The sequence below is a fragment of the Mus musculus genome, chromosome 7 (assembly GCF_000001635.26).
Source record: "Mus musculus strain C57BL/6J chromosome 7, GRCm38.p6 C57BL/6J".
Lineage (NCBI taxonomy): Eukaryota > Metazoa > Chordata > Mammalia > Rodentia > Muridae > Mus > Mus musculus.
The window spans coordinates 27,857,493-27,876,066 of record NC_000073.6 but is presented as its reverse complement, the minus strand read 5'-3'; the positions used below and the strand labels follow the sequence as shown (position 1 = coordinate 27,876,066).

At 43.0% G+C, this 18,574-nt stretch overlaps 1 protein-coding gene across 8 annotated transcripts in view; it reads right to left on the bottom strand.

Moving 5' to 3' along the window:
• Zfp607a (zinc finger protein 607A) overlaps positions 1-15,573 on the bottom strand; it is a 42,570-nt gene extending 26,997 nt beyond the window's left edge. For 3 of the 8 annotated variants that reach the window (XR_003946525.1, XM_006540210.4, XM_030242802.1), the window contains exons 1-4: positions 15,311-15,572; positions 13,478-13,530; positions 12,552-12,678; positions 10,399-10,497 (exon numbers count right to left, since the gene is read on the bottom strand). Coding sequence is in view for 3 of the 8 variants with exons in the window: in XM_006540210.4 (XP_006540273.1) it covers positions 10,399-10,497; positions 12,552-12,678; positions 13,478-13,510 (259 nt within the window). In the remaining 5 variants the exon portion in view is untranslated. Of the gene's footprint in view, positions 1-10,398; positions 10,498-12,551; positions 12,679-13,477; positions 13,531-15,310 lie in introns of all 8 variants that reach the window. The other 5 variants (XR_003946527.1, XR_003946526.1, XR_003946529.1 and 2 more) reach the window with 3 other exon arrangements.
• Between the last annotated feature and the right edge of the window lie 3,001 nt (positions 15,574-18,574).

Here is an 18,574-nt window from a genome sequence, read left to right as displayed (position 1 = left end):
CAGAAAACCAAAACTGAGGGAAATCTAGAAATGTTTAGAAACTCGAACAGGAACCTCAGAGGCAAGCCAAACAAAAAGAATACACAAGATAAAAAACAGAATCCCAGGCGTTTAACAGCCAATAGAAGAAACAGATATCTCTGTGAAGACAATGGTAACAAAATTCCTGCACAAAGGGCTGGAGAGATGGCTCAGTGGTTAACAGCACTGACTGCTTTTCCAGAGGTCCTGAGTTCAATTCCCAGCAACCACATGGTGGGTCACAACCATTTGCAATGGTATCTGATGCCCTTTTCTGGTGTGTCTGAAGACAGCTACAACGTACTCATATACATAAAATAAATACATAAGTAATTCTTTTTTTTTTAAGATGCAAGAAATCTGGGACACCATGAAAAGAGCAAACATAGGAATAAGAATAGAAAAAGAAGAGAGAAAAAAATCCCAGGTCAAAGGCACAGGATATATTGTCAACAAAATCATAGAAGAAAATTTCCCTAATCTAAAGAATGACATGCCTACCAAGGTTCAGGCCACATCTAGAAGGAGAGACTATACCAAAAAAGAAAATCTTCTCAGCACAAAATGATCAAAACACTAAATGTACAGGACAAATAAAGAATATTAAAGGCTGCAAGGAAAACAGACTGAGTAACATATAAATGACTTCTATATGAAGACTTTAAAAGCCAGAAGTGACTAGAGAGATGCTCTACAGACTCTAAGAACCACAGAGACGTACCTAGACTATTATACTTAGCAAAAATTTCAGTCACCATAGATGGAGAAAATAAGACATTCCACAATAAAACAAAATTTAAGAAATATCTATCTACAAATCCAGGCCTACAAAAGGTACTAGAAGAAAAACTTTAACCTAAAGGGATTAACTATACCTAAGAAAACACAAGGAATAAATAAATCAAGAGCAGCAAATCAAAAGAAGAGAAACACACACACCACCACAACAAAAGAAAAAGAATCAAAACACTGCTCATTAATATCTCTCAATATTAACAGTCCCAATTCTCCAATAAAAAGACCCAGACAGGATCCAATCGTCTGCTGCATCGAAGAAACACACCTTTGCAACAAAGATAGACATAATCTCAGAGTAATAGGTTGGAAAAAGGTTTTCCAGCAAACATACCCAAGAAACAAGCTGGAGTAGCCATTTTAAAATCTGACAAAATAGACTTCATACCAAACAGACAAGTTAGAGAGTGATTATACATGCTTATCAAAGAAAAAAATCCACCAACTTCTATGCATAAAACACAGGGCACCCAAATTCATAAAAGAAACAGTACTATAATTTAAATCACATATTGAAACTCACACACTAATAATGGGAGACTGCAATATCCTGCTCTCACCAATAGACAGATCATCCAGACCAAAACTAAATAGAGAAATGCTAGAGCTAACTTGATGTTGTTATAAACAAAATGGATACAACAGATACCTACAAAACATTTCATCTAAACATCAAAGATTTTACCTTCTTCTAAGTATCTCATTGAACTTTCTCCAAAATTGACCATAAAGCAAGTATCAAAAGATATAAGAAAATCCAAATAACACCTGGTAACTTATGCCGCCACCATGGGTTAAAGCTGGATATAAATAACAACAGAAACTTCAGAAAGCTTACAAACCCATGGAAACTGAACAACACTGGTCAAGTTGAATGAAAACTGGGCCAAGACAGAATTATAAAAGAAATCAAGGACTTCCTAGAATCAAATGAAAGTGAAAACACAGTACAACCAAACTTAGGGGATATGATGAAGGCATTCTAAGAGACAAGTTCATAGTACTATGAACCTACATTAAAAAAATTAGAGAGGTCTCACTCTAGCAACTTAACACCACACCTAAAAGCTCTAGAATAGAAAGATGAAATTACACCCAAAAGGAGTAGAAGGCAAGAAATAATTAAAGTCAGGGCTAACTTCTGTAAAATAGAAACAACAATACAACAACAACAAAATACAAAGAATCAATGAAAGGAAGAGTTGGTTCTTTGAGAAAATCAGGAAGACTGACAAACCCTTAGTCAAATTACCTAAAAAGTGGAGAGAGAAGATCCAAGTGAAGAAATTTAAAGATGAAAGGAGGATATAAAGACAAATACTAAGGGAATTCAAAGAACCATAAGAACATACTTTAAAAGCTTGCGCTCCACCAAATTGCGAAGTCTAAAAATAACTGGTGGTTTTTGTTTTTTTTGATACATACTACTTACCAAAGTAAATAAAGATCAGTTAAGCAATTTAAACAGACCTATAATTCCATTTCACTAAGAAATGGAATCAGTAACTAAGTCTCCAAACCAAAGAAACCCCAGGGCTAGGTGGTTTTGGTGTAGAATTCTACCATACTTGTAAAGAAAGTTCCTGCCGAAACACATGCAAAAATTGAGAGACCTTGGACCACTCGGCCCTAGAAGGTGTTTTATCAAACCCTCCCTAAAGGTTCACAAAATCCTATGGAAGAGGAGATAAACAGAAATAATGTAAAATGCTGGACATTGGTAGACCAATCCTTTAATCCCAGCGTTTAGGAGGCAGAGCCAGGCAGATCTTTGGGTTTCAGGACAGCCTGGTCTACAGAGTGAGTTTCAGGACAGTCAGGGCTACACAGAGAAACCCTGTCTTGAAAAACAAACAAACAATAAGAACAAAAAAAAAATGAAAGAAAGAAAAAGAAAAGAAAATGTGTAAAAGCCAGAGGGATGGAAGACATCAAGAAAACAAGACTCTCTAAATAAACACAATAAAACCTCATGTGATTTGACAGAGACTGCGGCAGTATGCATAGGGCCTGCACTACCCCATCTTCACTGGGTCCTTTGTGCATGAACTATGGCTTCCAGGTTAGTGTTTTTATGGAATTCATGAGTGTGTAAACAAGTGGGTCTCTCTTTCTTGTGCCTTCACTTGGGTTTTTTCTGTTTGTTTGGTTGTGGGTTTGTTTGTTTTTTTTTTGTCCCATTCCAATGTGTCAGATTATATTATATTATATTATATTATATTATATTATATTATATATTATCATTATCCCTTATAAGCCTGTTTATTTTCTAAGGAGAGAGAAAAACAGAGTAGATCCAGATGGGAGAGGTAGGAATAAAGTGGGAGGAACAGGGGGAGGGGAAGCCACAATCAGCATATATTATGTGAGAAATTTTTTTTTAGAAAAGGGGAGAAGAAAAAGAAGACTAAGGAAACCAAATGATAAATACATTCAAGAAATGTGTCACTGAAGTGTCCACAAAACTAAAGTTAAACCAAATTAAATCAAAATAGGAAAATACATAAATAAGACTGTATGGGTAGCACTACTAAAATGATCATTTTCTTAGTATGATAGTAAAAGATTGTTTACATTAACTAGAATTGATGGGAAATTGTTTGTGGATAATAGCCTAAAAAGGATACATGAAACACTTAGTATCAACTGTCATATTAGTGGCCAACCATCTAAGAGTTCAACAAAAAGTGTTTAAACATGTAGTGGTAGACATAAATACAGCATATAAGACAAAATGATATCAATTAGTAACATTTTTTGTATGTGCTTTTTTATTTTGAAAGGTTTTGCTGTTGCAGTTGTTACTTTTATTTTTTTTAATTTTTGGTTTATTTTTTTATTTTTGGCCACGTTAGGAGTCAGCCTGAGATGGCCACTAGTACGACACCAAGCAGGCATGGGGAAGCAAGTAAGTGATGGAGAAATGAAAGAGAAACAGAAGGGTGTGGGCGCAATAAGTAGGGGCAGTTCTGGAGACTTGAGGGTATTTAGGAACAGCCAGATTTGACAGGCTGGTGATGCTACCTAGGACCATGGTAGGGTCCTGGCCTGTGCTGCCATAAGGGGCCAAATCTGAGTCTTTGGCCCTGTAGCATCAGGGATCTGTTACCACCAAAGGTCAGGCAAACATTCTTGGTCTGGGCTGCCACCAGGGACATGTTGATGCTTGAGGGCTTTGCAGAACTGGCCCCACCCACTTGGGCATCATAGATGAGTTAGCCCTGGAGGTGAGCTGACTCTGCCCCTAGGCAGCCACAGTACTCAGGAAAGTGCGCATTGCATATTGCAGGTGTAGCGGGTGAGATGACCCTAACACTTGTTTCCCATTTGGTGGCATTAAAAAGGGATAGCTACCCTCCTCTCCCCCTCACCACCTGTGGCAGGTGGGAGACCTGGCCCTGAAATCATGAGAGCAGGAGAGTTGTCCCTGCCCCTCACTAACTGCAGCACTTGAGAGAGCAGGCCCTGCACTTCACCTGGTCAGGACAGTAGAGCTGACCCTGGAGGCAAGGCAGGGGTGTGGTGTGGGAGAGCTGATCCCACCACTTCTCTGCCATGTAGTGACGGGGGGGCGGGGGGAGATGCCATCACCCATCCCTTGCCACCTATAGCAGACAGGAGAGCTGTCCTTGTCCTGAGATCATCAGAGTGGGAGAGCTGGCCCTGCCCCTCACCTGCTGCAGCACTTGGAAGAGCAGGCCTTGAATCTCACCTGGACAGCACAGTCAAGCTGACCCTGATGGTGGGGGTGCAGGTAAACTGGCCCTGAGGGCATGAGCATGGGTAAGCTAGCCCAGCAACTTGTCACTGGACAGCAGTGTGTGTGTGTGGGGGGGAGAGACAGACAGACAGACAGACACAGACAGATGCCCCCCCCCCCCCCATTGCTCCATATCTATGGTGGCTGAGAGAGCTAGCTCCAGAATCACGAGAGTAGGAGAGCTGGCCCTATCCCTCACCAGCTCTAATACTCAAGATACAGCCGTGCACCTCACCTGGACAGCAGGGTAAAGCTGTACCTGCTTGTAGGGGTTGCTGGTGAGCTGGCCCTGAGGGTGTGACAGCAGGAGAGCCCATACGTCTCATGCTCAGATCCAGGACCACCCAACTCTATCCCATTGCTGAACTGCTGGAGTGCACGAAGGGGCTAGTCCTACAGATCCAAAACTACAGGATCTCCATGACACAGGGCAACAACAGGATATCTGAGAGGAGTCTCATTGAGATCTCAGTATTGATAGAGTAGCAGAAGCCAGAAGCCTCATTCCAGACCAACAAGTCATTGCAATGAACATTTGCAAGCAAAGAAGTGTGGACAAAAGTGTGTACAATAGGACATTCTGTGACACACCACAGCTTTCACAATGAATTTTTTTTCCTCTGTTGTTGGGAGGAGTTGCAAGGGAGGAGAGAAGGTATAAGAGGAGGGGGAGACGAATTGGACTGGGGTATATGATGTGATAGTCACCAAAAAAAAGAACCACCCAATATTTGTTTAAAAGTTTAAATCACACATCATATCCCACACATCAATAATGGGAAACTTCAACACCCCTTTCTCACCAATGGACAGGTCATCTAGACAAAAACTAAACAGAGGAATAATGGAGCTAACAGGCATTATGAGTCAAATTGACCTAACAGATGTACAGAACACTTCCCTCAAACAAAAAAAGAGTATACTTTCTTCTCAGCACCCCACGAAGCTTCCAAAGTTGATCATGTACCTGGTCACAAAACAGGTCCCAACAGATACAAAAAAAATGAAATAACCTCTTGTATCTTACCACTATGGATTAAAGCTGGACTTTAATAATAATGGAAACAATAGAAATCTACAAACTCATGGAAGCTAAACAACTCAACTGAACAATCACTGGGTGAAGGAGGAATTAAAGAAAGAAATAAAAGACTTTCTAGAATTCAATGAAAATGAAGGAACAACATACCCAAACTTATGGAACACAATGAAAACAGTGCTAAAGAAATTGGAGAGATCTTTTACTTAACAGTTCACCCGAAAGCTCTAGAAGAAAAAGAAACAAACACACCCAAGAGGAGTAGATGGCCAGAATTAATCAAAACCAGGGCTGAAATAAACAAAATAGAAACAAAGAGAATAATACAAAAATTGGTTCTTTGAGAAAAATCAACAAGATTGACAAATTTGTATCTAAACTAAATAAAAGACAGAGATAATATCCAAATTAACAAAATTTGAAATAAACAGGGAGACATAACAGACACCAAGGAAAGTCAAAGAATTGTTAGGTCTTACTTCAAAAGTTTGTATCCAGAAAACTGGAAAATCTCAAAGAAATGGACAATTTTCTCCATTAAAAGCCACTTACCAAAGTTAAAACAAGATCAGATAAACAATCTATGTAGACCATGATCCCCTAAGGACATAAAAGCAGTCATTAAAAGTCTCCAACCAGGAAAAAAAAAAAGCAGAACCAGATGGTTTTAGTCTAGAAATCTACCAAACTTTCAAAGAAGAGCTAATACCAATACTCCTCAAGCTATTCTACAAAACAGAAACAGAAGGAACACTGCCAAATTCGTTTTATGAGGCCACAATTACCCTGATGCCCAGACCACACAAAGAGTCAACAAAGAAAGAGAACTTCAGACCAATTTCTCTAATGAACACTGATGTAAAAATACGCAATAAAATTTAAAAAACGTAATCCAAAAAAACAAATCAAAAAGATCATCCACCATGATCAAGTAGGCTTTATCCCAGGGATGCAAGAATGGCTCAACATACGAAAATCCATTAATGTAATTCACCATATAAACAAACAAAGAAAAACACACATGATCATCTCATTAGATGCTGAAAAGGCCTTTGACAAAATCTAATACCCCTTCATGTTAAAATTCTTGGAGAAATCAGGGATACAAGGCACATACCTAAACACAATAAAGGCAACATACAGCAAGCCAATAGCCAACATCAAGTTAAATGTTGAGAAACTTAAAGCAATTCCACTAAAACAGGGACAAGACTAGGCTGTCCATTTTCTCCATATCCATTCAGTGTAGTGCTTGAAGTTTTAGCTAGAATAAGGCAACTAAAGGAGATCAAGGGGGTTAAAATTGGAAAGGAAGAAGTAAAAACATTGCTATTTGCAGAAGATATGATCGGATACATAATCGAACCCAAATATTCTACTTGGGAACTCCTCCAGCTGATAAATACCTTTAGCAAAGTGGCTGGATATAAAATTAACTAAAGTAAATCAGTATCCCTCCTATATACAGATGATAAATGGGCTAAGAAAGAAATCAAAGAAACAACACCCTGTACAATAGCCACACATAATATATCTTGGTTGACTCTAACCAAGCAAGTGAAAGACCTGTATGACAAGAACTTAAAGTCTTTGAAGAAAGAAATTGAAGAAGATATCAAAAGATAGAAGATCTCCCATGCTCATGGTTTGGTAGGATGGCCTTCCTACCAAAAGCAACCTATAGATTCAATACAATTTCCACCAAATTCCAACACAATTTTTTACAGACTTTGAAAGAATACTAAAATTCACACAGGAAAACAAAAAGCCCAGGATAGCTAAAACAATCCTGTACAATAAAAGAACTTGTGATGGTGTCACCATCCCTGATCTCAAACTGTACTACAGAGCAATAACAATAAAAACCACGAGGCATTGGCATCAAATCTAGACAGGTTGATCAATGGAAGTGAGTCAAAGATCTAGAATTAAATCCACACATATATGGACAGCAGATTTTTGATAAAGAAGCCAGAAATATACAATGGAAAAATGAAAGCATCTTTAACAAATGGTGCTGACTTAACGGGATGTCGGCATGTAGAAGAACACAAATAGATCCATAGCTATCACCTTGCACAAAACTCAAGTCCAAGTGGATCAAAGACCTCAACATAAAATGGAAAAGACTAAGTCTAAAGACTTAGAATAGAAAATGGAGAACTACCTTGAACACACTGGCATAGGAGACAGCTTCCTGAACTGAACACCAACCATGTAGGCACTAAGATCAACAATCAACCTCATAAAACGGAAGGGCTTCTATAAGGCAAAGGACACTGTCAAAAGGCCAAAGTGGCAGCATACAAAGGGAAAAGATTTTCACCAGCCCCATATCCAACAGAGGGGTGATATCCACAAACATATAAAGAACTCAAGAAACTAGACATCAACAAACCAAATAATCCAATTAAAACATGGAGTTCAGACCTAAACAGAGAATTTTAAACAGAGGAATCTGTAATGCCTGAAAAGTACTTAAATGTCCTTAGCCATCAGGGAAATGCAAATCAAAACGACTCTGAGATTCCATCTTACGCCTGTCAGAATGGCTAAAATTAAAGATGCAAATGACAGCTCATGCAGGTAAGGATGTGGAACAAGGAGAACACTCCTCCATTGCTGGTAGAAGTGCAAACATGTCAGCCACTTTGGAAATTAAAATGGTGATATCTCAGAAAATTTGGAATCCATCTATCTCAACACCCAGCTATACAACTCCTGAGTATATACCCAAAAGATGGTCCACCAACCCACAAGGACTCTTACTCAACTATGTTCATAGCAGATTTATTCATAATAGCCAGAAAGTGGAAACAACCTAGATGTGCCTCAACTGAAGAAGGGATTTTTTTTTAATGTGGTATAGTTACACAATGGAATACTACTCAGTTATTTAAAAAAAAAATGACGTCTTGAAATTTCCTGGCAAATGGATGGAACAAGAAAAGATTATACTGAGAGAGGTAATCCAGACCCAGATAACAAACAGGTTATGTACTCACTTATAAGTGGATGTTAGCCATAAAGTAATCGATAACTATGCTACAACCCGCAGACCCAAAGAAGCTAAGTAAGAAGTAGGGCTCAAGGGAGGGATGCATGAATCTCACTGAGAAGGGAAAACAGAATAGATATCATGGGTGGATGGGCGGGGGGGGGGGGGATATGGGGGAGGAGTGAGGTGTAGGGATGGGAAGGGGGGTGGGAACAGGAAAGATCAGGTGTGAGGAGGGTGGGAGAGAGTACTGATGAGACAACTGGAGCTAGAAACCCAGGGCAATGGAAACTCCCAGGAATCAGTGAGTGTGACCCTAGCTAAGACTCCTAGCAATAGGGGATAAAAAATCCTAGCAAAGCCAGAAACGGATGAGTTTTGTTACCAGGCAAGTCTTCCAGTGGAGGGATTTGGACACCAACCCAGCCACAAAACCTTCAACTACAATATATCCTGCCTACAAGACGTGCTGGGGTAAAGGTGGCACAGAAATTGTGGGATTGCCCAACCAATGACTGGTCCAGTTTGAGACCTATGCCATGAGAGAGAGCCCACCCCTGAGACTTCTCCAAAGTCCAGGAGCCAGAGGCTGGATAGTCCAAAGACTCAAGATAGAACCAAACAGGAATGGCGGCAACAACAACAAAAAGAAAGAAAGAAAAAAAAGTGAATGAAATGATTCCTATTGATATTCTGCTACATCAAAGAGGCATCATACAGCAACTGATAGGAACAGACACAGAGACCTACAGCCAAACACTGGGCAGAGCTTGGGGAATCCTGAGGAAGAGGAGGGGGAAGGATTGTGGGAGCCAGACAGCACAAGAAAACATACAGAATCAACCAACTTGAGCTCACAGGAGCTCATGGAGACTAAACCACCAACCAGGAAGCCTGCATAGGACCAACGTAGGCCCTCTGCACATATGTTACAGTTGTATGGTTTAATCTTCTGGTTGGACTCCTAACAGTGGGGCAGGGGCTGTCTCTGACTCTGTTGCCTGCCTTTGGGACCCATTCCGCTTCCTGGGTTGCCTTGTCTGGCCTAGGAGAGGAGGTGGCCATGCTTACTGAACCGCCATATTCCATGGCTGGTTGATGTCAATTGAGGCCAGTTCTTTTCTGAAGGGAAATGGAGGAGGAGTGGATGAGAAGTGTGGAGGCAGGAAGAAGGCCTGGATGGAGAGGAGGGAGGGGAAGCTACAGTCAGGAAGTCAAACAAAGACACAAAAAGTGGGTCCTCCAACATTGAGTGATTTAACTGAGCCTCTCCCAGGCGTACCCAGCTGCTTGGGTTGTAAGTTAATTCCCGATGTGGTCAAGTTGACAAAAAGAGGAACCATCATAGCTCCCTGCCAAGCTAGGTAGAAGGCTGTGCTGTGTGCACTCAGATGTCCCCCTGACTTGTCCATCTGTGCTTTGTGAGTCAGGGTCTCTCATTTGCCTGGAGCTGACTTGCCAGCAAGCCCAAGGGATCTGCCTTTGCCACCTCCCCAGTGCTGCAGGGAGGCGCCACCATCACACCGTGACTACAGTGACCACGAAGACACAGAATTCAGACATTTGGTGCCCCTCCCTGCGTTACAGCTGTCAATGCTGCTGAAACCGTCTTGGCTTTGGTTCAGTGGTCGAGAACTCTGAGAGCTCTGCCCGAGGCCCTGGGTTAGAGACCCAGCAGCCCCTATAACTCCAGCCCAGGGAGCTGACCCTCTCTAGGGCCTCGTAGGATACCTGCACACGTGTGTGCACACACAACCAATAATGAATCACTTCACTCTTACTCACCTGGGCTCGGCCTGTCTGTTTCTTCCTTCACAGCCATCCAGGGCTCTTTCTCCTGCTCTAGTAAGACGATCAGATCTGGCTTGGAAATGCAACGTCCCACTTAAAAGAAAGATAGAGATGGCTCAGTGTGTATACACTTATTTGTTTCTTTGTTAGTTTATTGAGACTCGATCTAATAATCCCAGGATGTCCTAGAACATAGTAAGTAGACCTCGCTGTCCTTGAATTTACTTGATCTGCCTGCCTCTGCCTCCCAATTGCTGGGACTGAAGGTATGTGCCACCATGCCCTGCCTGTGTAGATTTTCAAAAAACAGACTTTTTTTATTATAAGGTCTAAACAGCTTGGCATGGTGGATCACGCGTGTGAGGCCAGCAGGTGTGGGACTGAGCCAGGCTATGCTGTCTGGGCTGCAGAGCAAAGACCCTTGTCTCTGACAAACAGATAAAAAAGTTCTAAAAGCCAAAATTAGTGCTGAAGAAAGACATTAGGGAAAGAGGAAAAAGCAACCTGGGTAAGAAACCAGCTGCTCCAGATTAGGGTTTTAATCTCCTTTAAATGCGGACAGGGCTGTCACGTAAGAGGAAAGCAGAACTGAGTGGTGAGAACATGAACCCACAGGCTATACTGTCCACTGTAGACCCCATCTCTGCAGCTCACTACTAATGACATCCATTTAGGCGAGTCCCATCAGATTTCTCTGCTCAACTTTTCCATCTAAAGATTTGGCACGGTGGCACACACTTGAAGTCACTTCTCTTAAGAAGAAGTTTAAGAAGGCAAATGAGAAGTTCAAAGTCAGCTTTAGTTACATAGCAAGTCCAAAGCTAGTTGGGGCTCCATGAGACCTGACCCTCCCAAACAAACAAAGAAAAAATACCACCACTACAAATAAAAACAAAACCACCCACAACAACAAAAAACAAAGAAACAAAAAGATCCTCAAAACAACAAAATCAACCACCACAACAAAAAAACAAAACCATCCAAATAATAATAAAAAATTTAAATAATAACAATAATAACTTAATTATTTAGATTGTGTTGCTAACTATGAGACAGGGTTCATATTAAGATGAAATACTATACTCAGATATTTCGAATACTGGTTAACCTACAGAAACAACACCATGCATTCATGTATTCATGCGAGGAGGGCACACAGGCCCGGAGCACGCTGGAAGTGCTCCACTACTGTACTGCAGCCTGCTGCTGAGAATCCTCATCATGAGTGCTCACTGAGCTGCCTTCCTTCACATTTACAGCTCACCCTCACATTCTGCCCACTGAAAAAGACAACTCGCCGGGCGTGGTGGCACACGCCTTTAATCCCAGCACTCGGGAGGCAGAGGCAGGCTGATTTCTGAGTTCGAGGCCAGCCTGGTCTATAGAGTGAGTTCCAGGACAGCCAAGGCCATACAGAGAAACCCTGTCTCCAAAAACAAAACAAACAAACAAAGAAAAAGACAACTCATCGTGAAACTTCTACTACAACGCTTAAATCGATTCAAGTTATTAAATAAAATTAAATCAAGTTATTAAGTAAACATTCGGCTCATCTATTTAGTTGCATATGTGCGCGTGTATGGTGTAATTTTGTGTTCGGGAGGGAGTGTGCACCAGTGTGTGTGGATATGCCTGTCCGAATGTGTGTAAGGAAAGAGACTAGCCTGTGTACAGTTTAGGGGTCTTCTTTGAGTGATCTCAATTTAATTTCATGAGACAGGACCTCTCACTCAACCTAGAGCTCGGTGAGAGAATCTCCGAGGGATGTGAAAAGCAGCCACTTCATGAAGATCCTAGCTTCAACCCTACAAAGCTCACACTCTTCCTTTAGGAGGGAGGACGAGGTCAGCTATCTCTTTTTAAAATTCTATTGCTTAAAATTTATTTTATGTTCTATGTATGTGACGATCTGTCTGCATGTGTGTCTGAGCACCACATGTGACTACAGTGGCCATGGAGACCAGAAGAAGGCATCAGACCCCCTGGAACTAGAGTCACACCTAGTGGTACTGAGAACTGAACATGGATCCTCTACAATTGTCTAGCCTCTGATTCTAGTTATGCAAGACAGCACTGTCCTTTAATTCAGAGTGAGGAAAGCCCACAGTGTAGAGGACACATCCCCCATCCATGGGGCACAGGCTTACCCACTGCGACCAGGTTGCTGTAGGTCTCCAACATCATGTCCCTGTATAAGACCTTCTGAGTAGCATCCAGGCAGGCCCACTCCTCCTGAGAGAAGTCAACAGCCACATCCCTAAATGTCACTGACCCCTGAAAGAGCAAACACAAGGAGAGTGAAACTGGGGAAGCTTTCAAGATGGAAACCAGAAGGGAAAGGACTCAGCGTGGGAAGGAAGCCATAAGGAAATGCTCAAGGCACCTGACTGCACGAGCCCCCCATAAACGACGACTGTGCCCACCTACATAGCCAATACCTGTGCCTCTCCACTCCACCCACATCCCTCAGGCTATACCCACAGAAGGGACATGTCACCTGGGGTCAGGGCAAAACACATAAGGAATGCTGTGAGTCCTTGAGTTTATCATACTATCACATGATGTCGTTAACATTTGTTGTCATGAGAATGACTTCTATAAACTATATACCATTCCATATTATAATTTTTGGTCAAAACAAAACAAACTAACAAAAAACCTTTCAGGTGGTCAGCATGTCTCCTCAGTCTTCCATAACTCCCAGGGTCATTAGCCTAACAACACCACAGATGTCAATCAGGTTTCCCAGGGCACTCAATGAGACCATCCCCTCAAAGCTCTGAAGCCCTCAAGGCCCCTGTTTCCCTGTGGGACTGACACCTCCACTGCAGGGACAGTCCTCCCTGAGCACAGACCAAGCAGAGAGCACACGTGGAGGAACGCATTCAAAGTCAACCGCAGTGCACGCTGGGAAGAGGCACAGACAGGAAGTGCTCAGACCTGCCAGCCCTCACTGGAAAGGGGCAGACTGGGCTGGGGGAATCCGGATCCTTGGGAAGCTTCAAGAGGGAAAGAGGGCAGGAGTCACATAACCTGAAGTCACCCTATGTCAAAGAGAAAACTGTCAACTTACACAGACCATGTGTTGAGAACTGGAGCTGGCCATTCTTCTTCAGGCTTCCTCTCCTGGGGGACAAAAAGAAAGCCATTCACTGCATTGTGACTTGATGTTCCCAGGCTGACTTCTGTCACTGTGATGTCATCGACTACATTTATTTCTCAAGCCTCCCCACTCACTCTCTCCCCTCCCACCGCTCACAGCCTCCCACACACAAATTGGAAGCACACAGGAGTCTACACAAAGCCAATCCCCCCCTAACCCAGACAACCCACGGCCAAGGGGGCAGTGTGGGAGTGCAGGGCACAAACATGTCTGCCTTGAACTCCTCCAGAAGAGGCCAGCAGAAGGGACCCATCTTCCACCCTGAGCTCCAGCTCGCCCTGCACCTGGGCCGCTTTTTTTTTTTTTTTTTTGTAGAGACAGGGTTTCTCTGTGTAGCCCTGGCTGTCCTGGAACTCATTCTGTAAACCAGGCTGGCCTGGAACTCAGAAATTCACCTGCCTCTACCTCCCAAGTGCTAGGATCAAAGGTGTGCACCACCACTGCCCAGCAATCGCATTGTTTCTCACACTCCCTTGTCCTGCAGAACACTGAGGGGAATGAACCCAAGATGGCCTCACAGAGCAACAACTAAAGCACACCAGGCCCTTAGGATATGGCGGCATTGCACTAACAGGCTTCACCACAGGCATCCTAAGGTTCCTGACAGGCCTGGAGAGCCTGAGGGGACAGAACCAAGACTTCAACCTGATACCACAGATCCACACCCACTATCAGCCACGGACGGCATTGCTCATCTGGATCTGGCCAGTGTTACCCATTACACACACACACACACACACACACACACACACACACACTCAGAAAATCACTAGCTCTCAAAGATGCCAAATTCAGTGCTATCACTTTCCCAGCTGAAATGGTGAACAGACATAGTCAACCACCTGCAGTTTTCTGCTGCTTTGAGAGGCAGGCCTGTAAAGATAGGATGAGTGATGCCATTGAAATAGGCGCCAATTTAACAGATCGGGATGTAAAAGCCCTAACGCTAACCTCTGGAGACTCCTATCTATAATTTGTTCAGAAAAAGAAGTGATTGTAGAGAGACGATGTCAAGGGATGTCATTGGAAGGATAATGCGAATACTAAGTGGAAAGGGAAGGGACAATGTAAGGGACACAATGGTGGAGGTATCAATTTGCCTGTCCCTCCTTCAGTTACTGACAATTCCATATTCTAAAACTAAAACCTCATTTTCAAACAAAGCACAAGCTCATTCTTTAATCTTTGATGTGCAGCAATAAAGTCCTTATTCTACTTCAGCCCTCCTTTGTAATGGCTGAGGCACGGAGCCTGAATAAGCGCGAGATCCCAGACTATATCTGAGAGCATCCTCAGGGAGCACTTTCTGCTACTCTGTCAACACTCACGTGGCTAGGATAGGGCTCTGGGAAAGTCCTGGGGCTCAACAAGTAGCTGCCTGCTCTCTTAAGCAACCCTGGAGACTCTTCCGGCCTGAAATGCTCCTCCCATGCTCAACTCTGGGCCTCAGGGAAAGCTTCCCTTCAGTGCGGACTCTTCTCTCAGAAGCTTGGTCCTCTGCTTCAGCCCCTGTGGCCAGGGGAGAAAGTAGGAGCAGAGAGCAACAAGCCGGGTGACACTGGGTGACAGAGATAATGCAGAGAGCTCAAAGTGTGCACACTCGGACAGACAGACACACACACACACCACCACCACCACCACCACCACCACCACCTGCAGCAGCACCGTCCCCCCACACATAAATACACAACCACCCCACACCGCGGTCCACATCCACACCCAGCCGGCTGGTTCCCGCCTTACGTGGAGACCGAAGCCAACTAGAGATTTCTTCCTCCGACCAGAAAGATCGGACTTTCCGCATTAGCGGCACCAGGACACCCAGAGCCTATCCACTACTTCTTGCCATGGTGGCCCTGAAAACTACAGCCCTCGCTACCGGAGATCCGAGAAGCCCAGGGCTCCAGAGAGATCCCAGCATGCAACTTGGCCCAGCCCATTTGAGAGCTGCGTCCTGTGGCTTGTGAGAGTTCCCAGGGGGAGGGGGGTACTCCCCGACTTTAAAGGGGAGGCTCCCTCCTGTGATCAAAATAGTTCCGGGTTCTACTAGTAACTGATTTTCTCTCCTGTGGAGCTGACAGACAAACTGAAGTTTTAAAGTTCAAAAGAAGTAAGATCAAATCAGGCTGTAATTGGCTGTATCTTTGCTTGAGACTGAGTGGGATTCCACCTCGCTGTGCTCTGGTGGGGACTATGGTAAATTGGAAAAGACTGAACTAAAGAATTGTTGGGTTTGAACGTGGGTAGTTTAGCGATTTCAGAGAGAAACAGAAGTTCTAGACACTCCCAGGGTTCATTGTCGCTGTGTTGGAGTTCAGGAAGTCGCCACTCAAACCTTATATACATACACCAATCTCAGTTAAGCAAGACTAGTGTATTAAACACGTACCATAATACTGGAGTTCAGGACTGCAAAAAGGACTCGGGAGCCTAATTGTAGTACTGGTCTGCTCTCAGGGTAGGCTTTTTATATGAGAAACCAGGTTCAAACGTTTAAAGGGCAGGGAGGGGAGCTGTTGGCTTCCTAGGCAAAGTATATTTTTAGCAACCTTTAAGCTGATAGGACCTGAGTAAGGTGGGGGGTGGATGGGTGGTGAACTGGGGAATTTCAGAACAGTGAGATAACAGAACATGAGTATTAAAACTTTTTGGCTTATTAGCAGCATTCTTCAATGTCAGCCCCAAAAAAAAAAAAAAAAAAAAAAAAAAAAAAAAAAAAAAAAAAAACACTGAGCTCATATGCAGGTACAGGAAGAGCTGCCCAGTGGTCAGCTTTACTCAAGATATTTTAGACATAACAGTTGCTATTTACCTTTGATTCAATGGGTCCTACATACAGCTTTGTGAAATAAGATAAGCAAACCTCATACAGATCATTGAGAGCACACAGAACAAAACAGGGTATGTGGCCAGCGTGTCCCTGAGCTCAGTCACTTCTCTATGTCAGTGACTGGCAGGCATGTTACAGCAACACTGTGAAATAGCTGGCAGGCATAGAACAGAATGGCTGCAGCTATGCTGGGGAGCAGGGGAGTCAGACCATAGCATCTGTTATCTAGACGGGAGAATGTGAGTGAGAGCCAGATCGGTATGCATCAACAGAGCTGTGCCCATTAGGCAGTCACTTACATCATGTTGGACTGAGTGGATGAAGGACTAGCATGTCCAGGTAGCCTAAACAAAAACATACACGTGTTTTTAGAAAACCCTATTTATTGTAACGTGACACTATTGAACTTTCAAAACTACTTTTGTTGTCTCCTGTATTTACACGAATTTTCCAGAATGTGAGTAAACAAATGTTGACGAGACTAGACCACGCTAGTAATAAAAGTAACCGCAGTAAAATGTAAATTATCTAAACGCCGAAGTATAGGTTTGTCACATTAGATTGAAAAACAAGTCAGACCCAGCCATGTGTTTACTACAGAAAAAATGTTAAAGATAAATACTCCAGCAGATTCAAAGTGACCATCCTCACATAGTCAAAAGGAGACTAAATTTGATTTTAAAGTCGAGGCAGATTTTGGGCCAAAGGACATTGCCAGTGATAATAAAGAGGGCAAGTCAGTCATCAAGTGACAGTAAACATGGCTGGGCGTGGTAGCAATGCCTTCTATCCCAGCAATGGGGAGGCACAGCCAGCTGCATGTCTGTGAGAAGAGGCCACCGAGGGCTACCCAGTGAAACCCTAAGAACTAAAATACACTCAGATTATGGTGGCACATGCCTTTAATCCAAGGCCTAGGGAGGCAGAGCCAGGAGAATGTCTGTGAGTTCAAGGCCAGCCTGGTCTACAGAGTGAGTTACAGGACAACCAGTACTACACAGGAAAACTGTCTCGAAAAACCAAAAACCAAAACCAAAACAAGCAAACTAAAATAAACTCTGAGTATACTCCTAATACCACACCTTTATAACACGAAGACGGGGAAAACATACTAGAACAATAAGAAATAACAACCAAATCCAGTATCGCATACATAAGTTTTCAGCCTCAATAACTGACAGAAGAAATCCAGAAAAGCAACAGAGCAGAGTTGATTTGGACAGCATCATCACCTATGAATGCAAGTGAATAAAAATGGAGACAGTTAAACTTAAATGGAATCAGGGTGACTGTGTGTTCCTGTCCACACACCTGTGGCAGAAATGCTCATCACCTGAAGATGTTTCTGTTTAAAGCTTCCTTTTTTTCATGCTATTTTTTGAAAAATATAAATACCAGCACTTATAAAAAAAATAAAGACTCCATCTATTTTAAGATATCCAACAGGCTGATTACTAATGCAGACACTGTAGGCAAGGAGTCCCCAGCCCAACCCAGGTAACTGCTTCTGCAAAGCTTGGGTTTTGTTTCACTGGCTTTTGGATCACTTATAAAGATGCTTAGCCTTCTGCCATGCCAATGTGTTCTGTCCTCCTTTCTCTCCACAGTGTGATTCTGGTTGGTCTGCTCCATCTCTCCTGTGTCACAGTTCTTTTCTTAGTGCTACCCCTTATCCTTCATGGGGAACAAATTAGGTAATTGGGCTCCCCTTTTCTGTATAGCTGCTGTGTGGAATTTGGGGTAGCTGGATACATAACTAGGGAGATGAATGTGCACCATCAATGTTTCATTAGCTACAAATTCCTGCTGGAATCCCTGCTGGGGTTCTGTCCATCCTCAGTTCTCAGCTCTTTCCGCCTTTGTCTCCTGCGATACATAACTTCATCCTCCTCACACAAAGATGCATCTCTCTCTTTTCAAATAGTCTTCTGTCCTGCTTCTGAAGGTGACAGCGGCCATGTGTTGAGAAATCCCTGCATTCCCTTCCCCCTTCCTGATCCTCACTTCACACCCATCCTCTTCTAGATCTGAGTTACTGCCCCTCTCCACAATGAACATTGGTTTTCATACTTCTGTCATGTTCTCGCATGGGGTTTTATTATTATTGCTTGGTTTTGTTTGGTTGGTTTTCTTGAAACAAGGATTTCTCTGGGTGGCCTTGGATGTTCTAGAACTTT